The sequence below is a fragment of the Bubalus kerabau genome, chromosome 10 (genome assembly GCF_029407905.1).
Source record: "Bubalus kerabau isolate K-KA32 ecotype Philippines breed swamp buffalo chromosome 10, PCC_UOA_SB_1v2, whole genome shotgun sequence".
Taxonomy (NCBI): Eukaryota; Metazoa; Chordata; class Mammalia; order Artiodactyla; family Bovidae; genus Bubalus; species Bubalus kerabau.
Window position 1 is genome coordinate 33,566,817 of NC_073633.1, and position 27,351 is coordinate 33,594,167.

At 41.4% G+C, this 27,351-nt stretch overlaps 2 protein-coding genes across 3 annotated transcripts in view; one reads left to right on the forward strand and one right to left on the reverse strand.

Moving 5' to 3' along the window:
* The window catches only part of AVEN (apoptosis and caspase activation inhibitor), a 193,642-nt gene extending 169,298 nt beyond the window's left edge, over positions 1-24,344 (forward strand). For both annotated transcript variants that reach the window (XM_055537257.1, XM_055537258.1), the window contains exons 3-6: positions 13,324-13,394; positions 19,800-19,895; positions 22,674-23,034; positions 23,839-24,344. In XM_055537257.1, coding sequence (XP_055393232.1) covers positions 13,324-13,394; positions 19,800-19,895; positions 22,674-23,034; positions 23,839-23,954 — 644 coding nt within the window. In that variant the 3' untranslated portion in view covers positions 23,955-24,344. The remainder of the gene's footprint in view (positions 1-13,323; positions 13,395-19,799; positions 19,896-22,673; positions 23,035-23,838) is intronic.
* Positions 24,345-24,483: 139 nt separating this feature from the next.
* Positions 24,484-27,351, reverse strand: part of RYR3 (ryanodine receptor 3) — a 461,910-nt gene continuing 459,042 nt past the window's right edge. Inside the window, exons 107-108 of the mRNA XM_055538999.1 lie at positions 26,388-26,439; positions 24,484-25,433 (exon numbers count right to left, since the gene is read on the reverse strand). Of these exons, the coding sequence (XP_055394974.1) occupies positions 25,338-25,433; positions 26,388-26,439 (148 nt within the window). The 3' untranslated portion in view covers positions 24,484-25,337. The remainder of the gene's footprint in view (positions 25,434-26,387; positions 26,440-27,351) is intronic.

A 27,351-nucleotide genomic window follows, 5' to 3' on the forward strand; every position in this document is an offset into this window, starting at 1 on the left:
AGTTGATGTGAGAAATTTTACTAAATTGTCTACTGTGGAACAGGGTTAATATGGAATATTTGCCAACTGTTTTGGGGAAAACAAGCTAGATTCTAAGTTCCAGAATGTCAGCATCATCCTTTGCTCATAAAGCCTAGAACCCTTCTGTGGTACCTGAGTATATTTGACGTTTCCTTCAATGTATCCATGTAGATGGGGAAGCACCTTTTTAGGGGCATTGGGAAGATAGGCACATCCTATTATGTAGCGCTCAATGTGGATATTTGATGCTCAAGGGCCTTTGGGGCCCCATACCTGGTGAGAAAGCTAATTATAGGTCACTGTTGAACTAGAGGAGAGAGTTTTCTAACTTTCTCGTTCTTTTGCAACAACCTAACTTCTAAAATTCATCACTGTTGTGGCTTTTATAGTCTTTCTCACAAATACCAAAGTGTTAGCTGTTGCTTTGTTTCAGGATAAATACCGAAGTGCTTGACCTGTGAATCTATTAATAGAAAGACTCATCAGTGGGAGCTAGAAATTGGGGGTGGCAAGGACTTTTTTACATCCTTATAGACTGAACTGTGGAGCATCTCTGGATTGATCTGTGTGGATTTGGGATCTACCTTGCCTTTCCAAATATGTTATGTCTCATAGATGAACTAGAGAAATTCAGAGAGTATAAGGGTATGTTCCATTTTCTATAGCAGCCATGATGTTGACCATTGGGACATAGTGTCTTTCTATGAAGATGTCAGCCTATAAAGTTGTTTGTGATTTCCCATAGACATGGTGTCCTGATTGAGGGAATATTCTGAGGGCTGTGGAGGATGTAAGGAAGGTGATCACAATAAAGAAGAGCCAGGAAAATGGAGCTTAACATGAAGTGTGTGCGTGCCTAGGTGCTCAGTTGTGTCCAGCTCTTTGCAACACCTTGGACTGCAGCCCTCCAGGCTCCTCTGTTCACGGGGATTCTCCAGGCAAGAATATACAGCCACTATGGAGAACAGTGTGGAGATTCCTTAAAAAACTGGAAATAGAACTGCCTTATGATCCAGCAATCCCACTGCTGGGCATACACACTGAGGAAACCAGAAGGGAAAGAGACACGTGTACCCCAATGCTCATCGCAGCACTGTTTATAATAGCCAGGACATGGAAGCAACCTAGATGTCCATCAGCAGATGAATGGATAAGAAAGCGGTGGTACATATACACAATGGAGTATTACTCAGCCATTAAAAAGAATACATTTGAATCAGTTCTAATGAGATGGATGAAACTGGAGCCTATTATACAGAGTGAAGTAAGCCAGAAAGAAAAACACCAATACAGTATACTAACGCATATATATGGAATTTAGAAAGATGGTAACAATAACCCTGTGTACGAGACAGCAAAAGAGACACTGATGTATAGAACAGTCTTATGGACTCTGTGAGAGAGGGAGAGGGTGGGAAGATTTGGGAGAATGGCATTGAAACATGTAAAATATCATGTATGAAACGAGTTGCCAGTCCAGGTTTGATGCACGATACTGGATGCTTGGGGCTGGTGCACTGGGACGACCCAGAGGGATGGAATGGGGAGGGAGGAGGGAGGAGGGTTCAGGATGGAGAACACATGTATACCTGTGGCGGATTCATTTTGATATTTGGCAAAACTAATACAATTATGTAAAGTTTAAAAATAAAATTAAAAAAAAAAAAAAAGAATACTGGAGTGAATTGCCATGCCCTCCTCCAGGGGATCTTCCCAACCTGGGGATTGAACCCAGGTCTCTAGCATTGCAGGCAGATTCTCTACCGTCTGAGCCAATAGGGAAGCCCTAAAATGAAATACTCATCCAGAAGTAGTGCTACATTCCTCTTGCTTTCTACAGTTGGTTTCCAAATAGACATACAACAAGGGTCTGGGCCAGTTTGATAAGGAAAATATCCAAATACCTAGGATAGATGTCTGTTATGGGAATTGCCACTCCATTGGGTACATTGTCCATCTTCCACATTTGCTCTTTATATACATCTGACCTGTATTTTTGAAACTGAAAGTCTTGTAGGTTTCTTTGCCCAGATAAAGATTGTGCCTGAACTTTTACTGGTTATGTTATTTTACTTGAGTGAAAGCTCTTTTATGCTGATATAGCTGCAAGGGTAAAACCTAACATTCAAAGCTGTCTTATCTATGACTAAAGGGTACATTTTTTGATAGCATGTTGGTATTGTAGAAGTCTAGCAAGTTTGGTGTCCACTTTGTCACTGATCCTAAAATTTGTGTTAGACTAGTTTGAGAAGTCAGGCAGAGTGAGTATACTGGGTATACAACCATACAGTGATGGTTGGTGTATCACCTTTATTTCTCTGATGCTACTGCTCTTAGAATACTTAGAGGTCTATAAAAATACTCTTATTTTTTAAAGTACTTATTTACAGGAACCCCTGAAATGTTTCCTAAAGCGAGGAATTCTGTTTTTGAGTTTGGATTTTCCTATCTTCAAATATTGTTAACATATCAATAGTAGTGTATCAAATGTCACTACTCAGTAAATGAAATATTTATTGAGTATGTTTTTTTCCTAGGGAACTCAGATGACTGAGAAGACTAGTAGAAATAATGGAAAGAGCTTTGTTATTAATTATAGGTATAATAATGAATGTTAAGAGTCAAGGTCTTAGTGTCCAGTCATTAACTGGCTAGTCAGGCCATTGAGCCTAAGTTTCTTTATTGTTCTAGAAAGTGAGCATTAGAATGAATGACACCTAGTACTGCAGCTCTTAAAGTCTATGGATGTTTTGTCTTAAATGCATTCTGAGAAGGTCTTTGCCCTTAAGAAGTTTCAGCTTTTTTCTAGCTTTCCTTCTTTTGTTTGGCTCAGTTCCAAAAGTAACACATGCTTATTGTTTACAAAGGAAAATTCAACTGGAATATGTATTATACAGAAAGGATAAGTCTCCTTCAACCCTGCCCTCTGAGAGAGAATCATTCTTAAAATAGAATCATCTTGACTTATTTCTATGCATGTATTAGTATTTTTGTGATATGTACACATATGTATGTGCATATATAGCATGTACATATATGTGTGTGTATTATTCATACTGTACTAAAACTTGATTTTTTTCATGAAACAATTGATATGATGGGCATCTTTCCATGGCAGTACATACAAAGCTGTATTTTTTTTTAATTGAAGTATAATATGTAACAGTTTCAACCGTATAATATCATGACTCAGTATTTGTATATACTGCAAAGTGATCACCACAATAAGTCTAGTTAACATCCATCACCGTACATAGTTACAGTTTTATTTTTCTTGTGATGAGAACTTTTAGATCTACTCTCGTAGCAGGTTTCAGTTATGCAATACAGTATTACCTGTAGTCACCATGATGTACATATATTGTATAAACTACTGTACCATATAAAATGTCACTAATTGACTATTGTATACACATTAAATATGTATTCTGGCCAAAATGTCAAGTGTTGAATCATATTCAGCTGCAGCTAAAGCTAGATATCACTGTTATAGAATGGATGTACTGAAATACCTGAAAAAAATCTGAAATTTCAAATAAAACTAAAACTTGATTATGAAGGTTTTTAGTGGCCAGATTTAATTTTGACCATAGAGAGGCATTCTTATTTCTCACCACTGTCTGCTGTTAGATTGTTCCTATAGTCACTGTACCACATCCTACACATTTGTGATGCTCAACAGATGTTAGCTTGGCTGAGGTAGGTGGAGGAACACAATATTATTTGGTTAGTTCTGCCAGAATAGAATACCGTTGAGGGTAATGGTACTTTGCACAATTGTACTTTCTAAGAGTAACTGGATAAAAACTAGATAATAGACTAGATGAAGATTTATCTCCTCATTAACTGCTAGATGTGGAGATTTGTTTGATCATGAGTTTCATTGATGGAATCCTCCAAATTAAAGCATTGTGCACTGCCCTTTCCCCCATATTCTTTTCCCTTATGACTTATTACACAATGTTGAATATGGTTCTCGGTGCTATAGAGTAGGAATTTGTTGTTTATTTTGCATATAGTAGTTTGTATCTGCTGACCCCAAGCTCCTAATGTATGCTCCCCCAGCCCTTTCCTCTTTGATAACTACAAGTCTGTTCTCTGTCTGAGTCTGTTTCTGTAAATAAGTTTATTTGTATTATCTTTTTAAAGAGCCCACATGTAAGTGATATGATATGGTATTTGTCTTTCTCTTCACTTAGTATACTTCACTTAGTATGATAATCTCTAGGTCCATCCATGTTGCTGCAAATGGCATTATTTCATTCTTTTTATGGCTCAGTAATATATAATACATGCATACACCATGTCTTCTCAATCCATTCATCTGTCAATGGACATTTAGGTTGCTTCCAGGTCTTGGCTGTTGAAAACAGTGCTGCTGTGAGCATTGAGGTTTATGTATCTTTTTGAATTAGAGTTTTCTCCAGATATATTTCCTGGAGTGGGATTGCTGGATCATATGGTAGATCTACTTTTAGTTTTTTTTTTTTTTTAATTTATTTTTTTTATTGAAGGATAATTGCTTTACAGAATTTTGTTGTTTTCTGTCAAACCTCTGAATCAGCCATAGGTATACATATATCCCCTCCCTTTTGAACCTCCCTCCCATCTCCCTCCCCATCCCATCCCTCCAGGTTGATACAGAGCCCCTGTTTGAGTCTCTAAGCCATATAGCAAATTCCTGTTGGCTATCTATTTTACATATAACAATGTAAGTTTCCATGTTACTCTTTCCATATATCTCACCCTCTCCCCCATCTCCCCATGGCCACAAGTCTATTCTCTATGTCTGTTTCTCTCTGTAAGTAAATTCTCAAGTACCGTTTTTCTAGATTCCATATATGTGCATTAGAATATGATATTTATCTTTCTCTTTCTGACTGACTTCACTCTGTGTAATAGGTTCTAGGTTTATCCACCTCATTAGAACTGACTCAAAGGCATTCCTTTTTATGGCTGAGTAATATTCCATTGTGTATATGTACCACAACTTCTTTATCCATTCATCTGTTGATGGACATCTAGGTGACTTCCATGTTCTAGCTATTGTTAATAGTGCTGCAGTGAACAATGTGTCTTTTTCAATTTTGGTTTCCTCATGTTATATGCCTAGGAGTGGGATTGCTGTGTCATGTGGTGGTTTTGTTCCTAGTTTTTTAAGGAATCTCCATACCGTCTTCCATAGTGGCTGTATCAATTTACATTCCCATCAACAGTGCAAGAGTGTTCCCTTTTCTCCACACCCTCTCCAGCATTTTTTGTAGACATTTTGATGATGGTCATTTGAGGTGATATCTTGTTGTAGTTTTGATTCACATTTCTCTAATAATGAGCAATGTTGAGCATCTGTTCAAGTGCTTGTTAGCCATCTGTATGTTCTTTGGAGAAATGTCTATTTAGGTCTTTTTTCTGATTGTGTTGTTTGTTTTTCTGGTATTGAATTGTATGAGCTGCTTATATATTTTGGAAATTAATCCTTTGTCACTTCTTTCATTTGCTATTATTTTCTCCCATTCTGAGGGTTGTCTTTTCACCTTGCTTATAGTATCCTTTGCTGTGCAAAAGCTTTTAAGTTTAATCAGGTCCCACTTGTTTACTTTTGTTTTTTTTTTTTTTTAAATTTTATTTTATTTTTAAACTTTACATAACTGTATTAGTTTTGCCAAATATCAAAATGAATCCGCCACAGGTATACATGTATACTTTTGTTTTTATTTCCATTGGAGAAGGCAATGGCACCCCACTCCAGTACTCTTGCCTGGAAAATCCCATGGATGGAGGAGCCTGGTGGGCTGCAGTCCATGGATTACTCTAGGAGGTAATTTTAGTTTTTTAAGGAACCTCCATACTGTTTTCCAAAGTGGCTATACCAACTTACATTCCCACCAACAGTGTAGGAAGGTTCCCTTTTCTCCACCCCTTTTCCAGAATTTAATATTTATAATTTTTTTTAAGACATATTAATTCAGCGTTGTGATCAGACTGTTATATATAACAATCAACAGCATTGGCACAAAAAGAAAATCTACATTAAAACTCTTTGTTGGAATGCTTTACACTTTCCATAGAACAGGAACTAAAATAACCTGTTATGCAATTAATCTCAAGTACAGTCCTCAAGTTTTTTGCCCATACACATGAGTATTGTCTAAACCATGTCTTCTTTAGCAGCAAGGCCCTGCCACCACTGTGCTTGGCTGAGTTCACAAATCTGTAGCTTCCCTGTCACTTCTCTCCCTCTCCTCTCCTGCTAAGCTTTGTTTCCTGGCAGTAACTAAAGCCTTCTGCTGCCATAGCTGCTGCTGCTGGAACCACCGTAGCCACCTTGGTTTTGTTGGTTTGGCAAAGTATTGGCCTCCACCACTATAAGGGCCAGAACTTCTGCTTACGGTTTTCTCCTTTTATGTCCAAAATTTGAAGATTGATTGTAATTGCCAAAGTCACTGTAGCTTCTGCCACCTCCAGAATCGCTTCCATCAGTACCAGATCAGTTGTAGCCATCCCCACTGCCACCATATCCACCACCGCCACACCTGCCACCGAAGCCACCTCGACCACTGAAGTTTCCTCCACGACCAAAGTTGTCATTCCCACCAAGACCACCTTCACAACCACCACCAAAGTCTGCAAACCACTTAGACCTCTTTGGCTGGATGAAGCACTAGCCATCTCTTACCTGAATAGGGTTTTCCTTGCTTCACAGTTGTAGCCATTCACGGTGTGGTATTTCTGAATGACAGTCTTGTCTACGGAATCATGGGCATCAAAGGTCACAAAAGTAAAGCCTCTCTTTTTGCCACTTAGTCGTGATTTCAATCACTTCAATTTTCCCATATTATTCAAAACAATCTCTTGCATTATGTTCTTTAGTGTCTTCTTTAATGCCACCAACAAAAGTCTTTTTCACAGTTAAGTGAGCAGCAGGTCTCTGAGTATCTTCTCTTGAGACGGCCCTCTTCGGTTCCAGAACTCTTCTGTCCACCTTGTGTGGCCTTGCCTTCTTGGCCACATCCACCTCCTCCATATTGGCACATGTGACAAACTCGAAGCCTCTGGAACACATGGTGTTTGGATCCCTCAATACCATACAGTCTGTGAGCGTTCCCCATTGCTCAAAATGGCTCCTCAGACTCTCATCAGTTGTTTCAAAGCCCAGTCCACGAAGGAAAAGCTTCCATAGCTGTTCAGGCTCTTTGAGAGACCCTGACTTAGACATGATGACCGTGGAGCAGGGAGAGACTTCAGTGATGCTTACTTGACAGTGTCCACAGGCTGAAAGGCTGTGGACTTTTTCATGATGGCCATTCTGACTGGTATGAGGTGATATCTCATTGTGGTTTTGATTTGCATTTCTCTGATAATTAGTGATGTTGAATATCTTTTCATGTGCATTGTGCACTGCTTGAAATATTCTTTCGGATACCTAAGATCACATATACCTAACTTTCTAACATTTTTTTTTTTGCTGCTTTTTGCAATTGATTGATTAGAAAAAAAATCCGTCATTAATTTTGGCTCCAGAAATGTGGCGGTAGAGCGATGTTGTTGAACCTCAAGAGACACAGAATTGTTTCCGTATCACCTGTATCTCAGCTTTTATTGCATTACACCAACTTCAGCTTTGTTGCAATAGAATGGGACTTGTATAACACAGGAAAAATGTGAACTCTCAGGGTGCATCAGTTTTGCTTAAATCCCTCTTTTCCCCCTTCCCCCATTTTCAGTAGATTCTAGTGAATAAATTACTTCATAATAAATAATCATTGGATTTAGCAGGCCTTCTATTTTGCTATTGTTATCTGCAAAGTAGAATATTATGGGATTTTGTTACTGTTGTTCAAGCAGCCTATATAGTAAACACTAGCTTCAAAGTAGAGTATTATGGAATTTTGTTGCTGTTATTCAAGCACCTTATGTAATAAACACTAGCTTGTCTCCATCTTGTTTGAGAATATGGTGTAAGTAAACAGCAAGGCAGTTCCACAACTTTTTATACATCATAAAATTAGTCTTTGAAGAAAGAGAAGGAAGAAAGTGCTATACTCATTTTATGCTTCTGGTTCTGTTCATTATGCTCTGCTTTAATTACTTTCTGAACACTCAGCTGGTGAGTGTCTAAAACTTTGAATGCTTATGACTCCTAAGACACATTTCACCATGTTTATTCCATGTCAACAACAGTTGGCTTTCCCTGTTCTTCACTGGGTTCCATTCTGTACTGCTTCATTCTGATTCATATTGTTAGTGTGAGAGACAGGAACTCTCTCAACCAGAGAGTAAAGCAGGAGCAGAATTGAAGGCATTGTGAATACATCATGCTTTTTTATTGAAAGAAATCCAAATGTCTGATGTACAAGATATAGGAGTAACACATTTACTAATATCACCATTGTTTTGTACGTCTCGACATAAGAAGAGTTTTGGTAACATGTTTTCTAGAAGTACTCTTGATTCTAGGAGTTGTAATTTTGACAAATATGGACACACTTTCATCTTTAGTGAGAGAATTAGAGAGGTTGGCATTCTTTGTTGAAGATTAATTGACTGTAGGTATGTGGGTTTATTTCTTGGCACTCTGTTTTGTTCCATTGATCCATATGTCTGTTTTTGTATAATACCAATACCATACTGTTTTGATTACTGTAACTTTGTATTACTGTATTGTCTGAAATCTAAGAGCACTGTGCCTCCTGCTTTACTTCCATCAGGATTGCTTTAGTAATTTGGGGTCTTTTAGGTTCCATGTAAGACATTCTTTAGTAGTCATTTAACCAGCTTTTTTTTTTTTAAGATTAGCCTCTATGTGCTTCATTAGGATTTTAAAATTGTGTTGTTTTGAAGTTTGATTACTGTAAACAAAAAGGGCTTAAATATCTTATTTTTCTCACTTTCTTTTCTTTATATTTTTTATGTGAGTATTTGGTATCAATCAAGAATGACTTCTTGGACAGAAAGACAATTACAATACGGTATCACTTGTATGTGGAATCTAAAACATGATACAAATGAACTTCTGTTACAAAACAGAAGCAGAATCACAGACATAGAAATCAAACTTACAGTTACGAGAGGGGAAAGAGGTTTGGGAAGGGATAAATTAATAGTTTGGGGTTAGCAGTTGCAAACTATTATATACAAAATAGACAACAACAAGATCCTACTCTATAGCACAGGGAACTATTAATATATTCACTATCCTGTAATAAACCATAACGGAACAGAAAAAAAATGACTTTATGAAGGTCATTGTGATTTTTTATAGTTTTTCCTATTTTTGAAATTTTTACATTGCAAAAATCACAAGATTAGTGTCTGATAACTGGATTTTTTTTTTAATGGCTCTTAAAAATTTTAAGCTCAAAATTCTCCAAGCCAGGCTTCAACAGTACATGAACCGAGAACTGTTCAAGCTGAATTTAGAAAAAGCAGAAGAACCAGAGATCAAATTGCCAACATTCTTTGGATTATAGAAAAAGCAAGAGAGTTCCAGAAAAACATCAACTTCTGTTTTATTGACTATGCCAAAGCCTTTGACTGTGTGGATCACAACAGACTCTGGAAAATTCTTCAAGAGATGGGAATACCAGACCACCTTACCTGCATCCTGAGAAATCTGTATGTAGGTCAAGAAGCAACAGTTAGAACCAGACATGGAACAACAGACTGGTTCCAAATTGGGAAAGGAGTATGTCAAGGCTGTATATTGTCACCCTGCTTATTTAACTTCTATGCAGCGTACATCACGCAAAATGCCAGGTTGGGTGAAGCCCAAGCTGGAATCAAGATTGCCAGGAGAAATATCAGTGACCTCAGATATGCAGATGACACCACCCTTATGGCAGAAAGTGAAGAACTAAAGATCCTCTTGATGAACGTGAAAGAAAGTGAAAAAAGCTGGCTTAAAACTCAACATTCAAAAAATGAAGATCATGGCCTCTGGTCCCATCACTTCATGGCAAATAGATGGGGACACAATGGAAACAGTCACAGACTTTATTTTCTTGGGCTCCAAAATCACTGTAGATAGTGACTGCAGCCATGAAATTAAATGACACTTGCTCCTTGGAAGAAAAGCTATGACAAACCTAGACAGCATGTTAAAAAGCAGAGGCATTGTTTTGTCCATCTAGTCAAAGCTATGGTTTTTCCAGTAGTCATGTATGGATGTGAGAGTTGGACTATAAAGAAAGTTGTACCCCGAAGAATTGAAACTTTTGAACTGTGGTGTTGGGGAAGACTCTTGAGAGTCCCTTGGACTGCAAGGAGATCAAACCAGTCAATCTTAAAGGAAATCAGTCCAGAATACTCATTGGAAAGACTGATGCTGAAGCTGAACCTCTAATACTTTGGCCACGTGATGCAAAGAACTGACTCATTGGAAAAGACTCTGATGCTGGGAAAGATTGAAGGCAGGAGGAGAAGGGGACAACAGAGGATGAGATGGTTGGATGGCATCATCGATGAAATGGACATTATTTTGAGCAAGCTCCAGGAGTTGGTGATAGACAGGGAAGCCTGGCATGCTGTAGTCCATGGGGTCTCAGAGTCGGACACCACTGAGCAACTGAACCAAACTAAATAATTAGCATGGTTGAGCATCTTTTCATGTGCTTTTTGTCTGTCTTTATATGTCTTCTTTGGAGAAATGTCTATTTAGGTCTTCTGCCCATTTTTTGATTGGATTTTGTTGGTTGGTTGGTTTAATCCTCTCTCTAGCTTTCTGTTATCTTGGTGTCATCTCCTGATATACCTGATGGTTTTTAATGAATTTTGAATACTGTATATAATATATAGTAGAGGTAATTCTAGGCTATTGATAATGTCATTTTTCTCCAAAAAGGATTTACTTTTGCTTCTTTTAGTCAGAATCAGAGATTGAGTTGATTCACTCCTTTGCCTCAGACTTTGTGAGGCTGGCCTCTTCTCCTTCATCCCTACTTCTAAGATGTAGTTCTTAAGGGTTTCATCTAAAAGTTTTGATTTTCCAGGACTCTTCTTCACCCATGGGCCCTGAACTCCCATTTTTGTCCACCCAGTGCCATAAAACTAGTGGAAGTTCTCGGTAGTTTTACAATCTCCTGGTTATTACTTGATGCTTAATTTTTCAGTCTCTCTGTATCACTTTGGAAACTAAACTCAAAGGGAAAAGCAGTTCTAAATGTTAGACTCACCTTTTTGTTCTTTTCTTCAATCTGGGAACTTTGTCCCTCACATCCTTACTGCCTTGGTAACTGTCTAATGTCTTCAGGTAGATTTTTTGGGATGGTGGTGGGGGAAAGTTCCTAGTTGTTTTCTGTAGGAGCATTGATTTCAAACAAGCTATTTGCCACTGTTGGAAACTTACCTGTATTTGAAGTTGAATATTTAGATATTAAAAATACATAGAGCATGCCTCGTTTGCATTACTGTTATCTAGGATGACAGTGGATGAGATGGTTGGCTGGCATCACTGACTTGATGGACATGAGTTTGAGCAAGCTCCAGGACTTGGTGATGGACAGGGAAGCCTGGTGTGCTGCAGTCCATGGGGTTGCAAAGAGTCAGGCAGGACTGAGTGACTGAACTGACGACTGATGATATCTATTACTGATTACATAGTATAGGATCCATGCAATCATAGGATCATTTTTAATATAGAAGTTCACAAATATCAAACTATTTCATAAAATAGTCAGCTGTTTGACCAAGTTTAAAAAAATCTAGCAGATTGATTTTTTATTTATTCATGATTCATTTCATATATACATATTAGCCACTTGCATTTCTTATTCTCACCCCCTTTCCTGTTTTCCTGCTAGGTGGTTTTGTTCTGGTTAATTTGCAGAAGTTCTTTGTATGTGAGAGAGAGGCTCTTTGCCTATATGTGCTACAAATGTTTATCACCGGCAAATATGGTTTGTATGACTGCTACATTATAGGGTATTTTTAAAGGTTTTTTTTTTTGGTAATCTTTCTATAATCCTTTTAAAATACTGATATTGCACAAATATTTATGAAGTATCCACATATAATCACAATACATATATGTACACATGCACTTAAATATCCACATACACAGACAAGACCTTATTAATTCAGATCCTTTATATCATACTTTTGGGAGATCACATTGATTTGCTAGTGACTAATGATTGTGATTTTACCCTTCCTCATGATAAAGACTGATGTTCTTGGTCTGTTTTACCTTGAACTTGATCTTGTCAAGTGTTAGATGCTGGAAGTTTTATCTTTTTCTCTTTAATTTGGAATTCTTCCCTTCTTTTTCCCCTCTTTTAAGTTAGAAGTAAAGAATGGATTCTATGGCTAAATAACCTGAGAGATATCATAGGAGGAGGAAGTGGGCCTGTACCTGAATCTTGAAATATAAATAGGATATGAATGGGTAGAAGTGTGTGGGTCTTCAGACAAGGAAGAAGGATTAAAAGAAAAATGAGGATAGGATAGAAAATGAAGTATGTTCAAAATGTGAAAAGAGGCTGACTCTGGAGCAGAAAGTCTGAAGAAATAGGAAGTAAATGTTCGTTAATGAGGTAGGACCACATTTTGGAGGATCCTGAAAGCTAGGTAGAGAAATAATTCTTTGCTTATAAATTGGCTATCCCTAATGCAATAATCAGGTAAGTACACATTTACAAAATAAGCCTTGTGTCAGGCTCCTTGTGCAGAATCATCTGTCAAGCTTGTTTATCTTGATTCATTTTCCTTTATTCCGGGAGCTCATGCTCATGCCAGCCATGCGTCATGATTCACATTGACTAATCTAAGGCACATCCTTTGGGTTTTATTTTGCATCTGACATTCTTACCAGGTGATTTTTGGAGTGATGGTTGAGGTTGGTAACCTCACTTCAAAGAGATATTTTAAGTCGTCATATTATGGGTCAATGGAGAATTGCTTTCCTTCAGTTCTGGTTTTCTCCTTCCTTTTCTACTTGCCTACACCCAAAATTATACATATCAGTTTCCTTGCATACATTATAGAGAGATGAAAATATGCTTAAAATGGGTAGATGGCCATGTCTGCAGGCCTGGACTGTTTAGCTGTTTCTCAAGTGTATAGGATGGTGGCTTATTGAGAGTTGAATAAAACAATGAATACAACTGTCAACAATATTTTCAAGTGCCCCCTACACACAGGTTGCTGTGGAAAGATGTGGACCGGGACCTTCTATCGAGTGGTATCACCAAGTTTGGGATGGTCAGCTCTTCAGAAACAGCACTTTTCCTTCCAAAGGGAAATTTAGAGGACTGAGTGTTCGCCTTTGGCTTTGATATAAAGTTGTGTGCTTTTTTCTGTTCCCAGGGGACTCTTTCTCACAGTTCCGGTTTGCCGAGGAGAAAGAGTGGGATGGTGAAGCTTCATGCCCCAAGCAGGTAAGGCGAAGCTTTGTGTCGAATGGGGGTTGGCTCTTCTCAAGGATAAAGACCAGCACCTTCCGCACTGTTGTTTAGACGGAGTCTTCACATAGAGGAGAGTCTAGTACTTCGTGTACAGTTCAGTCTCAGTTACCTAAATTGCTCAGAAAGTTTTCAGGGAGCTTAAATTTTACAAGTTCTTGGAGCTGGAGTTGACCTTCATACCAGGCCACTGTGTGAACTCCTCGTACAGTTCATCTGTGACTATAGTTCATACAGACTGGGTTGCAGGGCCGAAGATTATGGTTATGATTTTGAGTGGATTACCTTGCTGCATGGCCTTCCACTTTTTCCCTTTCTGTGAAAATTCCTCTTAGAATTAGTTGAGAATTCAGTTTTTTTCTCCCACACTGTTTTTGGTATTATGGACAGGGAGGCTTGGTGTGCTGCAATTCATGGGATCGCAAAGAGTCGGACACGACTGAGCAACTGAACTGAAGAGAATCCTTAACTTCGTAGTTTTAAATAACTCTTTTATCTATAATTAGGAGCAGAAAACTATAAAATAACAACAAGTATCATAGTCTTTCAATGAATCCATAAACCCCACACTCTTTATTTTCTTTGTATTCCTGCCTTATTTTCTTCCCTAAGGAGTTTTGATGATTCTTCAAGCAGAATTTCACTGATTCTTTTCATATGAGAGATGACAGGTATTCTCACCCTGTAAAAATGCACAAAGAATGAATGAGTGCTGGTTTGGCATATGCTGCCCAACCCCAGGGCTAGAGCATACTGTCTGATACAGTGATCAGACAGTCCGCCCACAGTTTCAGACAAGAGACCGAGCCGCAGACCTGCTGGGTAAGGTGTGGTCCCTTCCTCCCCATTCTGCTGTCAGCTCAGCACACACACAGTAGGTGGCTTGCACTCCCAGGTGGACTGGTGTTATGTTCAGTTGTTTGGGATGGACATTGACTTTTCAGAAAGACAGAAGTGAGGCAAGTGACTTGTAAAATAACTGCCTGTCACTTTACAAAGAGTATGTATTACAACATAGAAAAAAGTTGGAAATTAGAAATATTTGTTTTTCTTGAGTCTGTTTGGGATGTACCTGAGCAGAGACATTACTTTGTCAACAAAGGTCCATCTAGTCAAGGCTATGGTTTTTCCAGTGATCATGTATGGATGCAAGAGTTGGGCTATAAAGAAAGCTGAGCGCTGAAGAATTGATGCTTTTGAACTGTGGTGTTGGAGAAGACCCTTGAGAGTCCCTTGGACTGCAAGGAGATCCAACCAGTCCATCCTAAAGGAGATCAGTCCTGGGTGTTCATTGGAAGGACTGATGTTGAAGCTGAAACTCCAATACTTTGGCCACCTGATGCGAAGAGCTGACTCATTTGAAAAGACCCTGATGCTGGGAAAGATTGAGGGCAGGAGGAGAAGGGGACAACAGAGGATGAGATGGTTGGATGGCATCATGGACTCGATGGACATGGGTTTGGGTGAACTCTGGGAGTTGATGATGGACAGGGAGGCCTGGCGTGCTGTGATTCATGGGATTGCAAAGAGTCAGACACGATGGAGCAACTGAACTGAACTGAACTGAGTATGGTTTAGAGTTGTAGGACAAGTTAAAAACAGGTTAACGGAAGAATTTAGTGAAAGCCAAATGGTTCTCATTTCAACTCCTTTGAACCATGTTGGCTAAAAGAGAACATTTTAGTTATCTTAAGATTTTCAGATGATTCTAAGGTTCTTCATTCATCAAAACACTGAGCACTTGTTATTTATTATATGTTTTATTAGATGCCCCTTTTTCAAAGATGAATGAGACAAAGCTCATGCTTGTTCACCACCCTAGGCCCCTTGCCTTATAACATAGTGGTAGATGACATGTGGTAGATGATCAGTAAATATTTAGATGATAAATGAAAAAGAATGCAACATAAGATAATTGGTATAATGCTGCTGCTGCTGCTAAGTTGCTTCAGTTGTGTCCGACTCTGTGTGACCCTATAGACAGCAGCCCACCAGGCTCCCCCATCCCTGGGATCCTCCAGGCAAGAACACTGAAGTGGGTTGCCATTTCTTTCTCCAATGCATGAAAGTGAAAAGTGAAAGTGAAGTCGCTCAGTCATGTCCGACTCTTAGCGACCCCACGGACTGCAGCCTTCCAGGCTCCTCCATCCATGGGATTTTCCAGGCAAGAGTACTGGAGTGGAGTGCCATTGCCTTGGTGGGAGAAATCTGCTTTGGACTGGTAGTGATTAAGAGTAGGAGCATGGGATGAAGACCATTTGAATGGGCCTTGGTGGATGAGTATGGTTCTGGTGGGTCCTCTCTGGGGAACAACAGGAGAATGATGAGATCTGAAAGACCAGGCTGTGGTCAGAGTTGGGAGCATAGCTGGACTGTGGTATTCTCAGAAGAGGAGGCTTCCAGGGTAGGTCTAGGCCACTTAGTACCAGCAGTTTGGTTTTCATTTTCATCTGGGGGCAGTTTAGCGTGTGGGTAAGAGCATAGCCTTCAGAGACACAATCCTGAGTGTAAATCCTAGTTCTCATCTGTAAAATGGAGCTAATCATTAAGTATAACTCAGAGTTGTCATGAGGATTAGATTGGGTTATAAATAAAAGTTCTTCTGTGCAGTTCCTGACACATGGGAAACACTCAAAATTAGCCTTTATTCCTACTGTTACTTGTTCACAAGAGTATTGTTTAGCAAGAAAATGGAAATGGCTAGATTGGACCTCCACAGTTTTGGGAAGGAGGGACTGAAGAGGTCAGAGGTTGGAGGAGGAAAAGCAGTGGGAGGATATTGTGCTGGGTAATGGGAGGGGATGTGGGCTGACAGCGTGGGGCCATGGCAGGGAAGACAGTTCCCTGCTGGATGAGACTGCACGGAGGACGAAGGAGAATATGTCACAGGCCAGACAGGAGACATAAGGACAAGAAAGATTTGCAGGGACTCTGAGGCTCTGAGCACGATGACGAGGTGAGCAGTGACAGCTGATGGAGCAGAAGAAGGCAGTCTTGACCATGAGTGTGTTGAGTTGAAGTATTAGTAGGACACGTCCCAAACTGAATTCATCACTTTGCCATCATAACTGCTATGTGTCCCACTTCACTCCTCATTGGGTTCTCTTTATTTTTGCTTACTTGAGAGAGAAAAAGAAGAGGAGAATCTGTCTATATATCTGTCTTCTACCTATCTGTCCATCTACCTACCTACCTGTCTGTCTGTCTGTCTACCCGATATCTGTCTACCTACTTACCTGTCTGTCTATCCGATATCTGTCTGTCTGTCTGTCTACCTACCTGTCTCTGTCTGTCTATTCCTCATGTACTTCCCTGTCCCCAGTGCAGCTGGTGACATGAGGAAGTAGAGCTGACAGAGGGTCCTGGTGAAGCCCCTGGTGAGAGCGCCCAGCACCGTGGCTGTGACTGGCCTTCATAAGTCTGTGGCTCACGTGCAGGGTGAAGGGGATGCGGCCTGGCAGTCAGGGTCCCTGCTTCAGCCATGTTGGCCCCACTTCTTCAGGGGAGTTGGTCCCTTCGATCCCTGACATTTTCAGACCTGTTCTTTGGACAGTGTGGGAACATGGGAGGAGGGAATGTGAGGTGGGAGGAGAACTTTGTAGGGTGAAAAAATAGGCCCATTATTTTTAAAAAATCATCTGAGGCTTTTTTTTTTTCATTTTACTTTTCAGTTCTGTTGACTAGTGACTTGTTTATTCCATAGAGCTTCCTCAAGCACCAGCAAGCACTGGGTGACAGGTGGTGGTTCCTGAACACGTGGCTCCTAACGGTGTATATGCCCTCCCTCACTTCCCTCCAAGAGTGCAGTTCTGGATGGGACTCTGTACGTGGAAGGCACCCCAGCTTACTCCTAAGTATTGCTTGATTTGGGCACTTCCGCTGTAAAGTGGCCTTGAGTCCCCACATGTGGACAATGAGTTCTGTAGCTACCGAGGGAAGGTATAATGGTCTGATTAGAGGCTGTAAATGGAGTTTTAGCAGGTTCTTTCCTCACCAGATGGTATACCTTTACACAGACACTGAGACTAGGAGTCTGATCGAGTTCCTAGACAGGGAGGAACCTTCAGGAATAGATTCTCACCATCCAGACCGAGTTCTGTGCACACTGATGGCAGAGAAGTGGGGCGGAGGGACCTTGTTCTAATAGTCAAGGCTCGCTGTGCCCTCCCAGCGTACAGGTCTGCAGAAGAGGAGGCACCAGGTGGCCAGGCGTCACACACGCTCCAACTGTGAGTGGGTATAGAGTTGGCCAGGTAGGTGTGGAAGCCGGGCACTCCAGGCACAGTTAACCCACCAATTACTTTACAACATGGAGCAAAAAAAAGCTAACTCATGGTGGTTATTCCAGTCAAACCTGTTTTCAAATTCACACTTTACTATTACAAGGAATTCACTACAGCTCCCTTTATGTTGAAGGCATTCAGCTTTAGCTCTTTAGGGGGCAAACGTGACCAAAAAAGGGAAAGTCTTCTTATACAGTGGTGTATGATGAGGGCAGGTTCCAGGCTCTGGGACTTCTACAGGGAGACCAGGAGAAACCACTGTGCTGGGCTGAAGTGTCGTGAGGGCCTTATGGTGACGGCACCTTGTCACCTGGGCCTTGGATGGCGGGTGGGAATTAAAGACATAGGGGTCAGAGCAGCCAAAGGTCCATCATTCAGGACTCAACAGACAAGCACAGCCTGGCCGTTCCTCACATCTCACAGACTTCCTTGTTAACAGTATACCTCATAGTGTGTTGCACTTGATGTGAAAGTGGGGAGGAAGTTTGAGCACTTGTAGCTGGACCACAGCACGTCTCAGTGGCCCTTCTCTGGAGACCTGAGAGTGGTTGGCAGCTCTGAGTGGTTGGCAGGCATGGGGGAGGGAGCAGGGGGTCTATGCAGTAGGAAGGGTGAGATTTCCTTTTGTAATGAGGCGATTTACTCGTGTGTTACACATTCAGGATCACATTTTTCTAGTGGTCTGAGAGATTTTCTTCAAACTTCAAAACAAAGGCTGGCTGTGCTGGCCCTCATGAAGCCCTGGGTGTGCTGAGTGCAGGACCGAGGCAGGGCATGTGTGTACTGAATTTCCTGCTCTCCTGCCAGAGCTTTGTTTTCCTCCATCCTGTTCCCTAAATACTCTCTCTATTTTTAGATGTAAGTTTTTTTGTTTTTTTTCCAGGGCAAGGGGCCACATCTGCTGCTGCCGGCATTGCTCCCCTAAGAGCTAGCCATCTTCAGAAAGTTTCAAAAGGGCAGCTGAAAAGCCATATTGCATTTTTCGATTGCTGTGTACTTCTGTTGTGAGGCTCAGGAGTTTGAGTGGGTCTGGATTTAGTGCTGGGGCTCTACTTGAGAACACCAGGAATGACTCCCTACCTCCAGTCATCATGAACGCATCTACCCAAGACATCCTTATAGTGGATTTGAGACTCCATGACCCCTGGGTTTTCTTCTTTGACTTGAAGTCTGTGATCAGAGCAGAAGGCACAGTTCTACCTAGACCTGTGACAGTCCTTGGTGGATGAGGTGGTTGGTGGTATCTGACTCTAATGTGGTGATTTCACCCACCTTTTAGTTTTTCCCTCCACTTGGATGGCCAGGGTACCTAGAAGCAGCTGTTAGAGGTCATGAGATAATCTGGAATGCCTTCTCAAATACAGTCAATCTGTGAAGGCATTGCCTGGAAGGGACTTTGCGCCTGTGAATGGGAATGGAGTCCCAGGGAGTTTTAGTGTTGTCCTCACACATAGAGCTGCCAGCTGGAGGGTAAGTTTCCATCCCCTGATTTCTGGTTGGAAGAGAAGTGTATGCACATGGACTCCTTTGGCTATGCCTGTCAGCCCCAAGTCACTGTCGAGATAGCTCTCCACTGCTCTCCCAAAGTCCAGCCATCTGAATATGGAGGAGGTGTCCAGTTGTTTCATTAAATGCTTTGAATTTTCTCTGTAATTCCAAGAACGTCTACAGTTTCCAGATTACCATGCAGTCTTTTTTTTTTTTTTTTCCCCTTTGGCCACGCAGCGCAGCCTGTAGGATCTTGGTTCCCTGACCAGGGATCGAACCCATACCGTCCCCCGCCCAGTGGAAGCACAGAGTCCTAACTATTGGACCCCTGGGGAATTCCCATACCATACAGTCTTGATTCGAGTGATTGCTACCCTGCTGCTACTCTGACCGCCTGAGCTGTGGCTTAAGAAGGTGGTTTTGGTTTTGCTTATCTTCATGCAGAGATGATAGAAATTAGAACCATATCAGGTGTGATTTATGATTGTATTACTCCCAGCTAAAAGTAATGGATGATTTATTTACAGTTACTACTATCGTCTTGTGCCCTTTTATTTCTGAAAGGTCATATGTAATCATCTTGATTGATCAATTTCTCTGTTTTCTATAGAATTCAGCATTTTATGTGGACTGTGAGTCATTGGTTCGAGCCCTTCAAGAATTGCCTCTCTCACTCCGACTCAATGTTGCTGCTGAATTGGTTCAGGTAAGAACCCTGATGACATGTTGAGGCTGGTGTAAATTAGGGCAGGAGAAGAAGCAAACTGAAAAATATCTCCCTGCAGGATGTCTTGGAATCAGCTTTTCCTTTCAACAGGCTGAGGGTTTTGTATCAGATAGAATTTTGTAAAGTTTTGAGGGAGAGTGAAATACTTTTCAAAGTTTTTATCCTGTTTTATTGATATATTTGGAACATTTTAAAGGATAAAATGTAATGGAATCGAATGAAATGTCAAAGTACAGAGTCTGGCTTGTGTTGTACCCAAAATGTTTATGTGCCAGGCTCTGTGTTAGGCACTCAGGTTACAGTGGTGGATAGACAGACATGGTTCTTGCCCTCATGGAGCTTAATCTGTTGGGAAAGATGGGCATTAATCCAGTTATCAAACTGCACTAAGTCCTGTGAAGGATAAGCACCATGTGCTATGGGAGTTTGTAATAATGAACCTGATCTACTTTGGTAGGATGTAGGAATGACTTTTCTGAAGAAGTTACAAACTGAGAGCCAAAGTACAGGAACATTTGAGTTGAGATTTAAAGAAGGGTAACCCAATCAGATCTGTAATAGCAGTGCTAGGAATAATGACAACAATAACAAAGAACATTCTGGCCACAGAATGGAGAGAAGACGTGGGATTGGGGTGAGTGTGTGTATGGGGAAGTCTGCATATGCACACCCATGCAAGAGTAGAATAGATGAGGAGAGGCAAATTAAGTGGCTGTTGCATGGTTCAGGTGAGTAATACTGTAGCCTGGACCAGCAATGGTGGGGAACTGGACTTGACCAAGAACTGAACTACAAAAGTAAAATTAATAGGACTTGGTGAAATGCTGGTGATGGAGCAGGAGCAAGCAGAGAATTCTTCTGGGTGTTCCAGCTTGTGCGACCCAGTGGTGGCTAGTATCAGTGAGGCTTGGACAGAGTATGAGTTTGTTCTGAGATTTCAAAGTGAACATAATAGTAATTTGAATGTAGAAATTTATAATTCAGAATTAAGGGCTAGAAATGTAAATTTGGTGGTTACAACCAGTGTAAGGTAGGTAAGAGCCACTGAATGGGATAAGAGAGGAAGGGTCCAACAGTTAAACCAGAAGGAACTTTGAAATTTCTTTCAGATTTGACTGGATTTTTTTTTTTTTTAAGTGAAACCCTGGGCAGTACTAAATAGAATGCAAGCAACTAAAATGATCAGTTTTGTTCTACAGATGAATATGATGCCAAGCTTAAACATCACCATAAACTGGTTACCCATCCAATTGCTGTTTCTATGGCACTTAACTTGCCTCAAATTTAGGGCAAGTAGAATTCAGGGCTGGGGGGACAGTTCAGGGCTGAGAAGTCGAAAGGCTGGCATTTGCCTCTGATGGGGAATCACCCTGGGGCTTCTTTAGGAACGTGTGGGCTTGTCTTACTGATAGGCCAAGTGTCACTTTTCCTCTGGGTGTCCAGAGGTGGTTAGAGTTTGGACATACTTGGTTTGGTCCCATACAATGAGGAATGGTTAACAGGACCTCATTGGGGTGAAGGTGATGGGGACCCCAGGACTGAGGAGAGAAACGGGGTGAAGTATTATGAGAAATCCAAAGTGAAGGATGGCACCCCTGAAGAGGAAAGATATAAAGTAATTACAGGAACTTTGAAATTAAAATACCATCCCTCCCCCGTTATGCAGAGCAGTTATTCTCAACTGTGTCTGTACCTTACTCACCTGGGGAGTGAACAGACAAAAACCATGCTGGACAGCCAGTCCAGACCATCTGAGTGATCACAAGATTAGAACCGGGGCCCACAGCCCAGCTTCAGCCTGCATACTGACAGTGCTGGGTGAGTGTTCAAGTTCACGTGTGAGGCTGTACTGTCTCACAAGCCCTGAGGAGTTATTAGCAAACTGGATCTGCTCAGGATGCTTAAATGTACAAGTAAGGGGACAGTGGCTCCAAGAGCAGCTGAACCTCCTTTTGAACCTACCCGACGGCTGCCAGGCTGGTCACCCCAGTCTTCCCTCCAGAACTGTGGTTCTCAGTCTTCTTCTACATTACAGTCACCTGGGGGGAGGGTCTAACTCTATTAAATTACAACATGTAGAAAAGTGCACATGTAAATCTTTATAACCATGGAATCACCATCTAGATCAAGAAACAGAATATTGCCCCTGCCCAGAACCACCCCCACCGCACCCAGCCCTGACCCAAGGCAGTACTTTCCTAAAACCACGATTCTGACAAGAGTTAGTTTTGCCTGTTTGGGGAGTTTTTACAAATGTAATCAGATAGAATGTTTTCTTTAGTGTCTGGCAATTTTTCTCACGAATGACCGCTAGTAACATTATTTTTCTTCTTAGTGAATGTGTCCCTTCACCTCTGTATTTGTGCATTTTAGTACGATGAACAGATCTGATTTACTTATTACTCCTCCATGCCTTTTACAGACGTCTGCCTCGTCACAGGCGTAAGAGTGTATTCACATAGACCTGTGGTTCTGTCTGATCTCAGGCCAGTGATGGGAACGCACGGGCCTTTTGATTTCGGCTCTAATCTGGTTAGCACAAGGCTGAGGTGGACGTGGTGGGGAGGTGTCCCATATTTACCCCTATTAATTAGAAGGGGTGCTGGGGCAAACCTGGATGGAGACACTTCGTGACCTGCCTGTCTGAACTGAATTTCCTACTCCACAAAGTCTGATGGCTTCCTCTGCTTTAGTTCTTGCTTAAGCAAATAGGGCAGGACTCACAGTTTTAACTCAGATATTGTGCTTCTCTTTCAGACTGCTCTTCCTTTAGAGCTCCCTCAGGTGAAACCAAAGAGAAATAACGATGGCAAGGGACTAGGGATGCAGCTAAAGGGGCCCTTGGGGCCTGGAGGAAAGGGGTCCCTCTCTGAGATGAAATCCACCACCGCTGGCTTCCCCGTGTACCCGGGTAAAGACGGCCCAGGATCGGGTTCTTCCAAGGGTTCTCAGAACCCCACTTCCCTGCTGCAGTTGGCAGCAGATCATTTGGAAGAAGAGCTAGATCTGCTGCTTAATTTAGACGCGCCTGTGAAAGAGGGAGGCAACATCTTATCAGACCAGACAGCTCAGGACCTGGAATCCGAGAAAAGTGGGGAGGTGGTCCAAGAAGCAGCAGGTATGGTTTTTATTTTATTCCCCACCCATCTTCTTGATTCTGGTGTTTTTCTGAGCATAGCTTCACCTCCGTCACATCCCCACACATCTTCGTCAGTGTCTGCCATCGATCTGGCCTCATTCACTGACATCTATTTCTGTGCTCACATCTCCGCTTCCCCCTGAGCTGACCTTTCTGACATTGTTCTCACTCGATAATACTGGCCTTCCAAAGCTGCTACCTGCCTGATTGCAATCTTAAACCTGGGGCTACAAATTGAACTCATGCTATAAAAGGCATTTACAGCCTTGTGGCCTCAGCTGTGCAGCCGCAGACCTTTTAATCGACTGTCTGAACAGGCCTATGGACCAAGTCTGTGTGCTTCTCGCTTGCTATTCCGCTTTTGTTTAAAAAGGAGGAGAGTTCCTCACATGCCCGTTCTGTGAGACGGTGGCCCATCTGACAGGGAGAGGCCTAGTGACTGCCCCATCCATACATTGCCCTTAGGACCCTCTGATGGCTTGTCAGGATTGCTGCTTAGTAAAAAGGAAACAGAGCTATTGGTCTTTAAAAAGAAAAAAAAAACCTCATGAACTGTGAGATTCACCATTCAAATCAATAGAAGAGCAAATCTACCCCATTTATGAATGTGTTTAGGTATTGTTGGATCTTCTTAGGGAGTAGGCACAATGACAGAATGTTTTCTCTTACCGGGAGCAAAGTAACAACTTGGTTGATTTCTAGCATGGATCAAACCCCAGGGAAGCATTAACCCTCAATTCTGAGACTAACGTGAAGTTGTTAACGTTGCGTTTATTTTCTTAGGACCTGCAAACCCATCTGTGTTGGAGGAAAAGAACGTGACCTCGGGGCAACCAAGTATATCCAGAAATGTTACCGAGGAAGAGCTTGAAGACTGGTTGGACAGCATGATTTCCTAATGACAAGGAAAGAAAGGGAAAAAGAGAGAGGGAAAAGAAAATGAAAACTGCCTGAAGTCAATTTTGGTTGCCTTGTAAGGGTGTGCAGGCCCAAGGCTGTCCTACAACAGCTGGTTTACAAGCAGGGCCCCAAGCCCATGTGGCCATCACGCTTAGCACAGTAGATGCCTTCCTCCATGTTCAACAACACCTGAAGTGGACATTTAAGAGGCTCGCTACATTTGTTCTCTGGCTTTAGTAACTGAATAGATGTCTTAAGGGCAAGAGATGTTTCGGCCCTTGTTTCCAATTTCTTCCTCTGTGTGTTTACAGCATAGCAGGTGCTGCTGATGAGGAGAAGAGAGCTAAGCAACCAGGCATGCATTTGGCCAAAATAAACACTGGTCTGTAGATTTTCTTTTTCTTTCTTTCTTGTGTGGGGAGCTGTGTGCTATTTGTTACTCCCATGTCCCTTTCCCTGCAGTCACAGGGTGGTTGGGAATCATCCAGAAGGCGGTTCATTACAAGAGGCCAAGCCGTGGAGTGGTGTGTATGACTTTATTGCAGTGGGCACTTCATGTTACTTAAGGAGATTCACCTAAATAGAGCAGCTCCACTACTTACAAGGGACCATAAAGCGTTGCTCAATTTGGCTTAAGGTTGAGATTTTTTTTTTTTTGAATTTTCAGTACAGTACTTCTAATAACAGCAATTGGTAAGCTGTTACTGAAAAAAAAAAAAATGAATAACTTTTCAAGTGCAGTTTCATAAAGTAAGAGAAGATCAACACAACTGATTAATGGAACTGTCCATCTTGAACATAAACATAAAAAACTTGCATAGCTATATCTAAAGAGGTTTTTAAGGCACTTAATCGATATTTCAGTGTCGACAAAGTGGTGGTTTCTTGTTTTTTTTTTCTATTTCTTTAACTGCTTAAAGCTTTTCAAGCTGATTCTGGATACATTCACTAGCAAGTACCATGGGAAAAATTAGACTGCAGTTAAAATGATTTTTTTTTTGTAGCTCAGACCATGAATCACTAGTGGGCTACTGTCACATGGCATTCAAGTGTTTAAAATTCCAGGTATTATGCATCTAAAACCCTACATCTCCAGCCCTTCCCTCCATGGTGTCATCCCAGCATACATGAAGACTGTCCACTAGAGCTTCCTTGATGCTGTGCCATCCTTTTAACATTTTGACAGGTCATCTCCCACAGTGTAAGTAAGTCCATTAGGTACAAAAAGCCAAGTCAATTCCAAAATATCACAAATGTGTAATGAACTCTTCCTTGTACGGGAGGCCTTTAGGAAATGTCACTTTTCTAGTGTGTTGCAGAATTGTAAGAGAAGGATTTTATTGACCATCCAGAATATGGTGGAGGCTTCTTTCATTTCCCGTTTATCCAAGCTGATCTTCATATTGCTTCCGGAAGCAGTCACCAGCTGGGAAGAAATCCCAGCACCTTTCTTGGTACATCTTCCAGACGTAAGATTCCTGAAATAGTGAGAACCAACCACAGTAAGCTGAAACCCAATTTATTTTCCATCTCTGTGTCTCCCTTTGGGAATACTGATGTGGATAAGTATGAGGCCCAACTGGTACATTCTTTCTTGCTCTATTCCCAGCCAACCCCCCACCCCCAGGCTATTTTGGGAGCAAGAAGTCATTTCTCCCTCCTGACCACCACCTCCCCCCCCACCATCCCAAACAAAAAGCCCCCAGTGAAACCAACTCAATGATTGCCATTAAAAATACTTAAAGATTTAGCACTGAGTTGATTCCACATCATTTGTAATTGGGAGGAGGCAGAATGTATGATGAGAGCACGCTGAGTGCCCACTGAGGCCGGGGCCAGGAGAGCCGAGGCTAGATACGGGTGCCACTTGCCTTTAAGTATCTGAGCCATGACGTTTTCCTACAACGCCAGTAATGTTTGAATACTCGGTAACCTACCTTTTCCTCCCGTTCTCTGCCTTTATGTTTCTTGTTCATACTTAGTCACAGAATCCCTCTGATGCACACTCTGTCACACCCACCCCTTCGCGTCCCTGAGTCACCCATATAGGAGGTCGTTGTCTTCCTCGTGCTGTCTCTCCCACCTTTTTACTCTGAGGCGCCTGCTCTTTGCTGCACTGCCCACTCCGCTTCACATTGTCTTTTTCTCTGTTAACATTCTCCCCACCTCCAGTTATTCGACTCAGAAGCAGCAACCCTAAGGGCTTAGCAAACGCCAGTGTGCGCTGGGAAGGATAACCAGGGGGCCTTTTGAAACAGATGGGAGTTGCCTTAAAATTTGACTTTGAAATTCACAAAGAGATGGTATAACCATGCAGGAAGCAGTGGGGAAATGCACAGAAGAGACGGATGGGGTCATTTCTCTACTGAGTTTTGACTTTTAGGAAGGGGAAACCCTAACACAGGGGTGTGATTCTGTTGGATATTTCTCACCTGTCCCGTGTGCTCTGTCTCATCTTTGTTAATCAAATACATGAGGAAGAACCTGGAACGAGGAAAAAAGCTTTAACGACCAAGGGAAAGACAGTATTAGATACTTTGGTTAGAAAACTAAAGTTCACTTACTCAAGTGAACTGGAGAGAGGATCAAGCATGTTGTTTAGCATCATGTTGACCACTGTACCTTTTGGAATTGGGGAAACGTGGCGTGACAACATACACCATTATTTTCTAATAATAATATACATAAATCTCAAAATGAGCCTTTCTGTGAAAAGAGGTCCTTTTTACTATTACCAAACCTTGAGCTAAGATCACTTCTGAGGAAGCATTTGTAGCTACCATTTTACTGTTTCATGTATACCTGTGGCAGATTCATTTTGATATTTGGCAAAACTAATACAGTTATGTAAAGTTTAAAAATTAAATAAAATTTAAAAAAAATAAAATAAATAAATAAATAAAAATCCTAATATGAACAATAAAATGGTAGCCAAAACTCTAACCATATAATTTTTAGTTGGCCAGTATAGTTTCACTTGCTCTAACCAGGAGGCTTGTGTCTAAGGTTTGAGTATGTCTGGAACACAGAATCATGGGAGGCTGGGGCTGGCCTCTTAGCTCACATTATGCAATCTCAGAGACGGCATCCAAGGGAATCGGCCTGTGCCCTTCAGGAAAATGACCGTGAGGCTGGTGAAAGGAAGAGAAAGCATAAATAGCATCCTTGGGAGGGTGAGGAGAGCGTGAGCCCCAGATTTTGAGTTCTCCCAGGATATTCTTAGGTTTATAGACTCAGATTGTGGCCCACAGTGAAGCAATAACTACTTTCCATCCTTTTATCAGATTAAGAAAGGAAACGTGACCAGTATCTTGTCATATAGGACATTATTGCTTTCCTAGCACATTTAATTCACAAAGCACAATTTTCAGGGGCGGGGCAAAGTTTTAAACATGA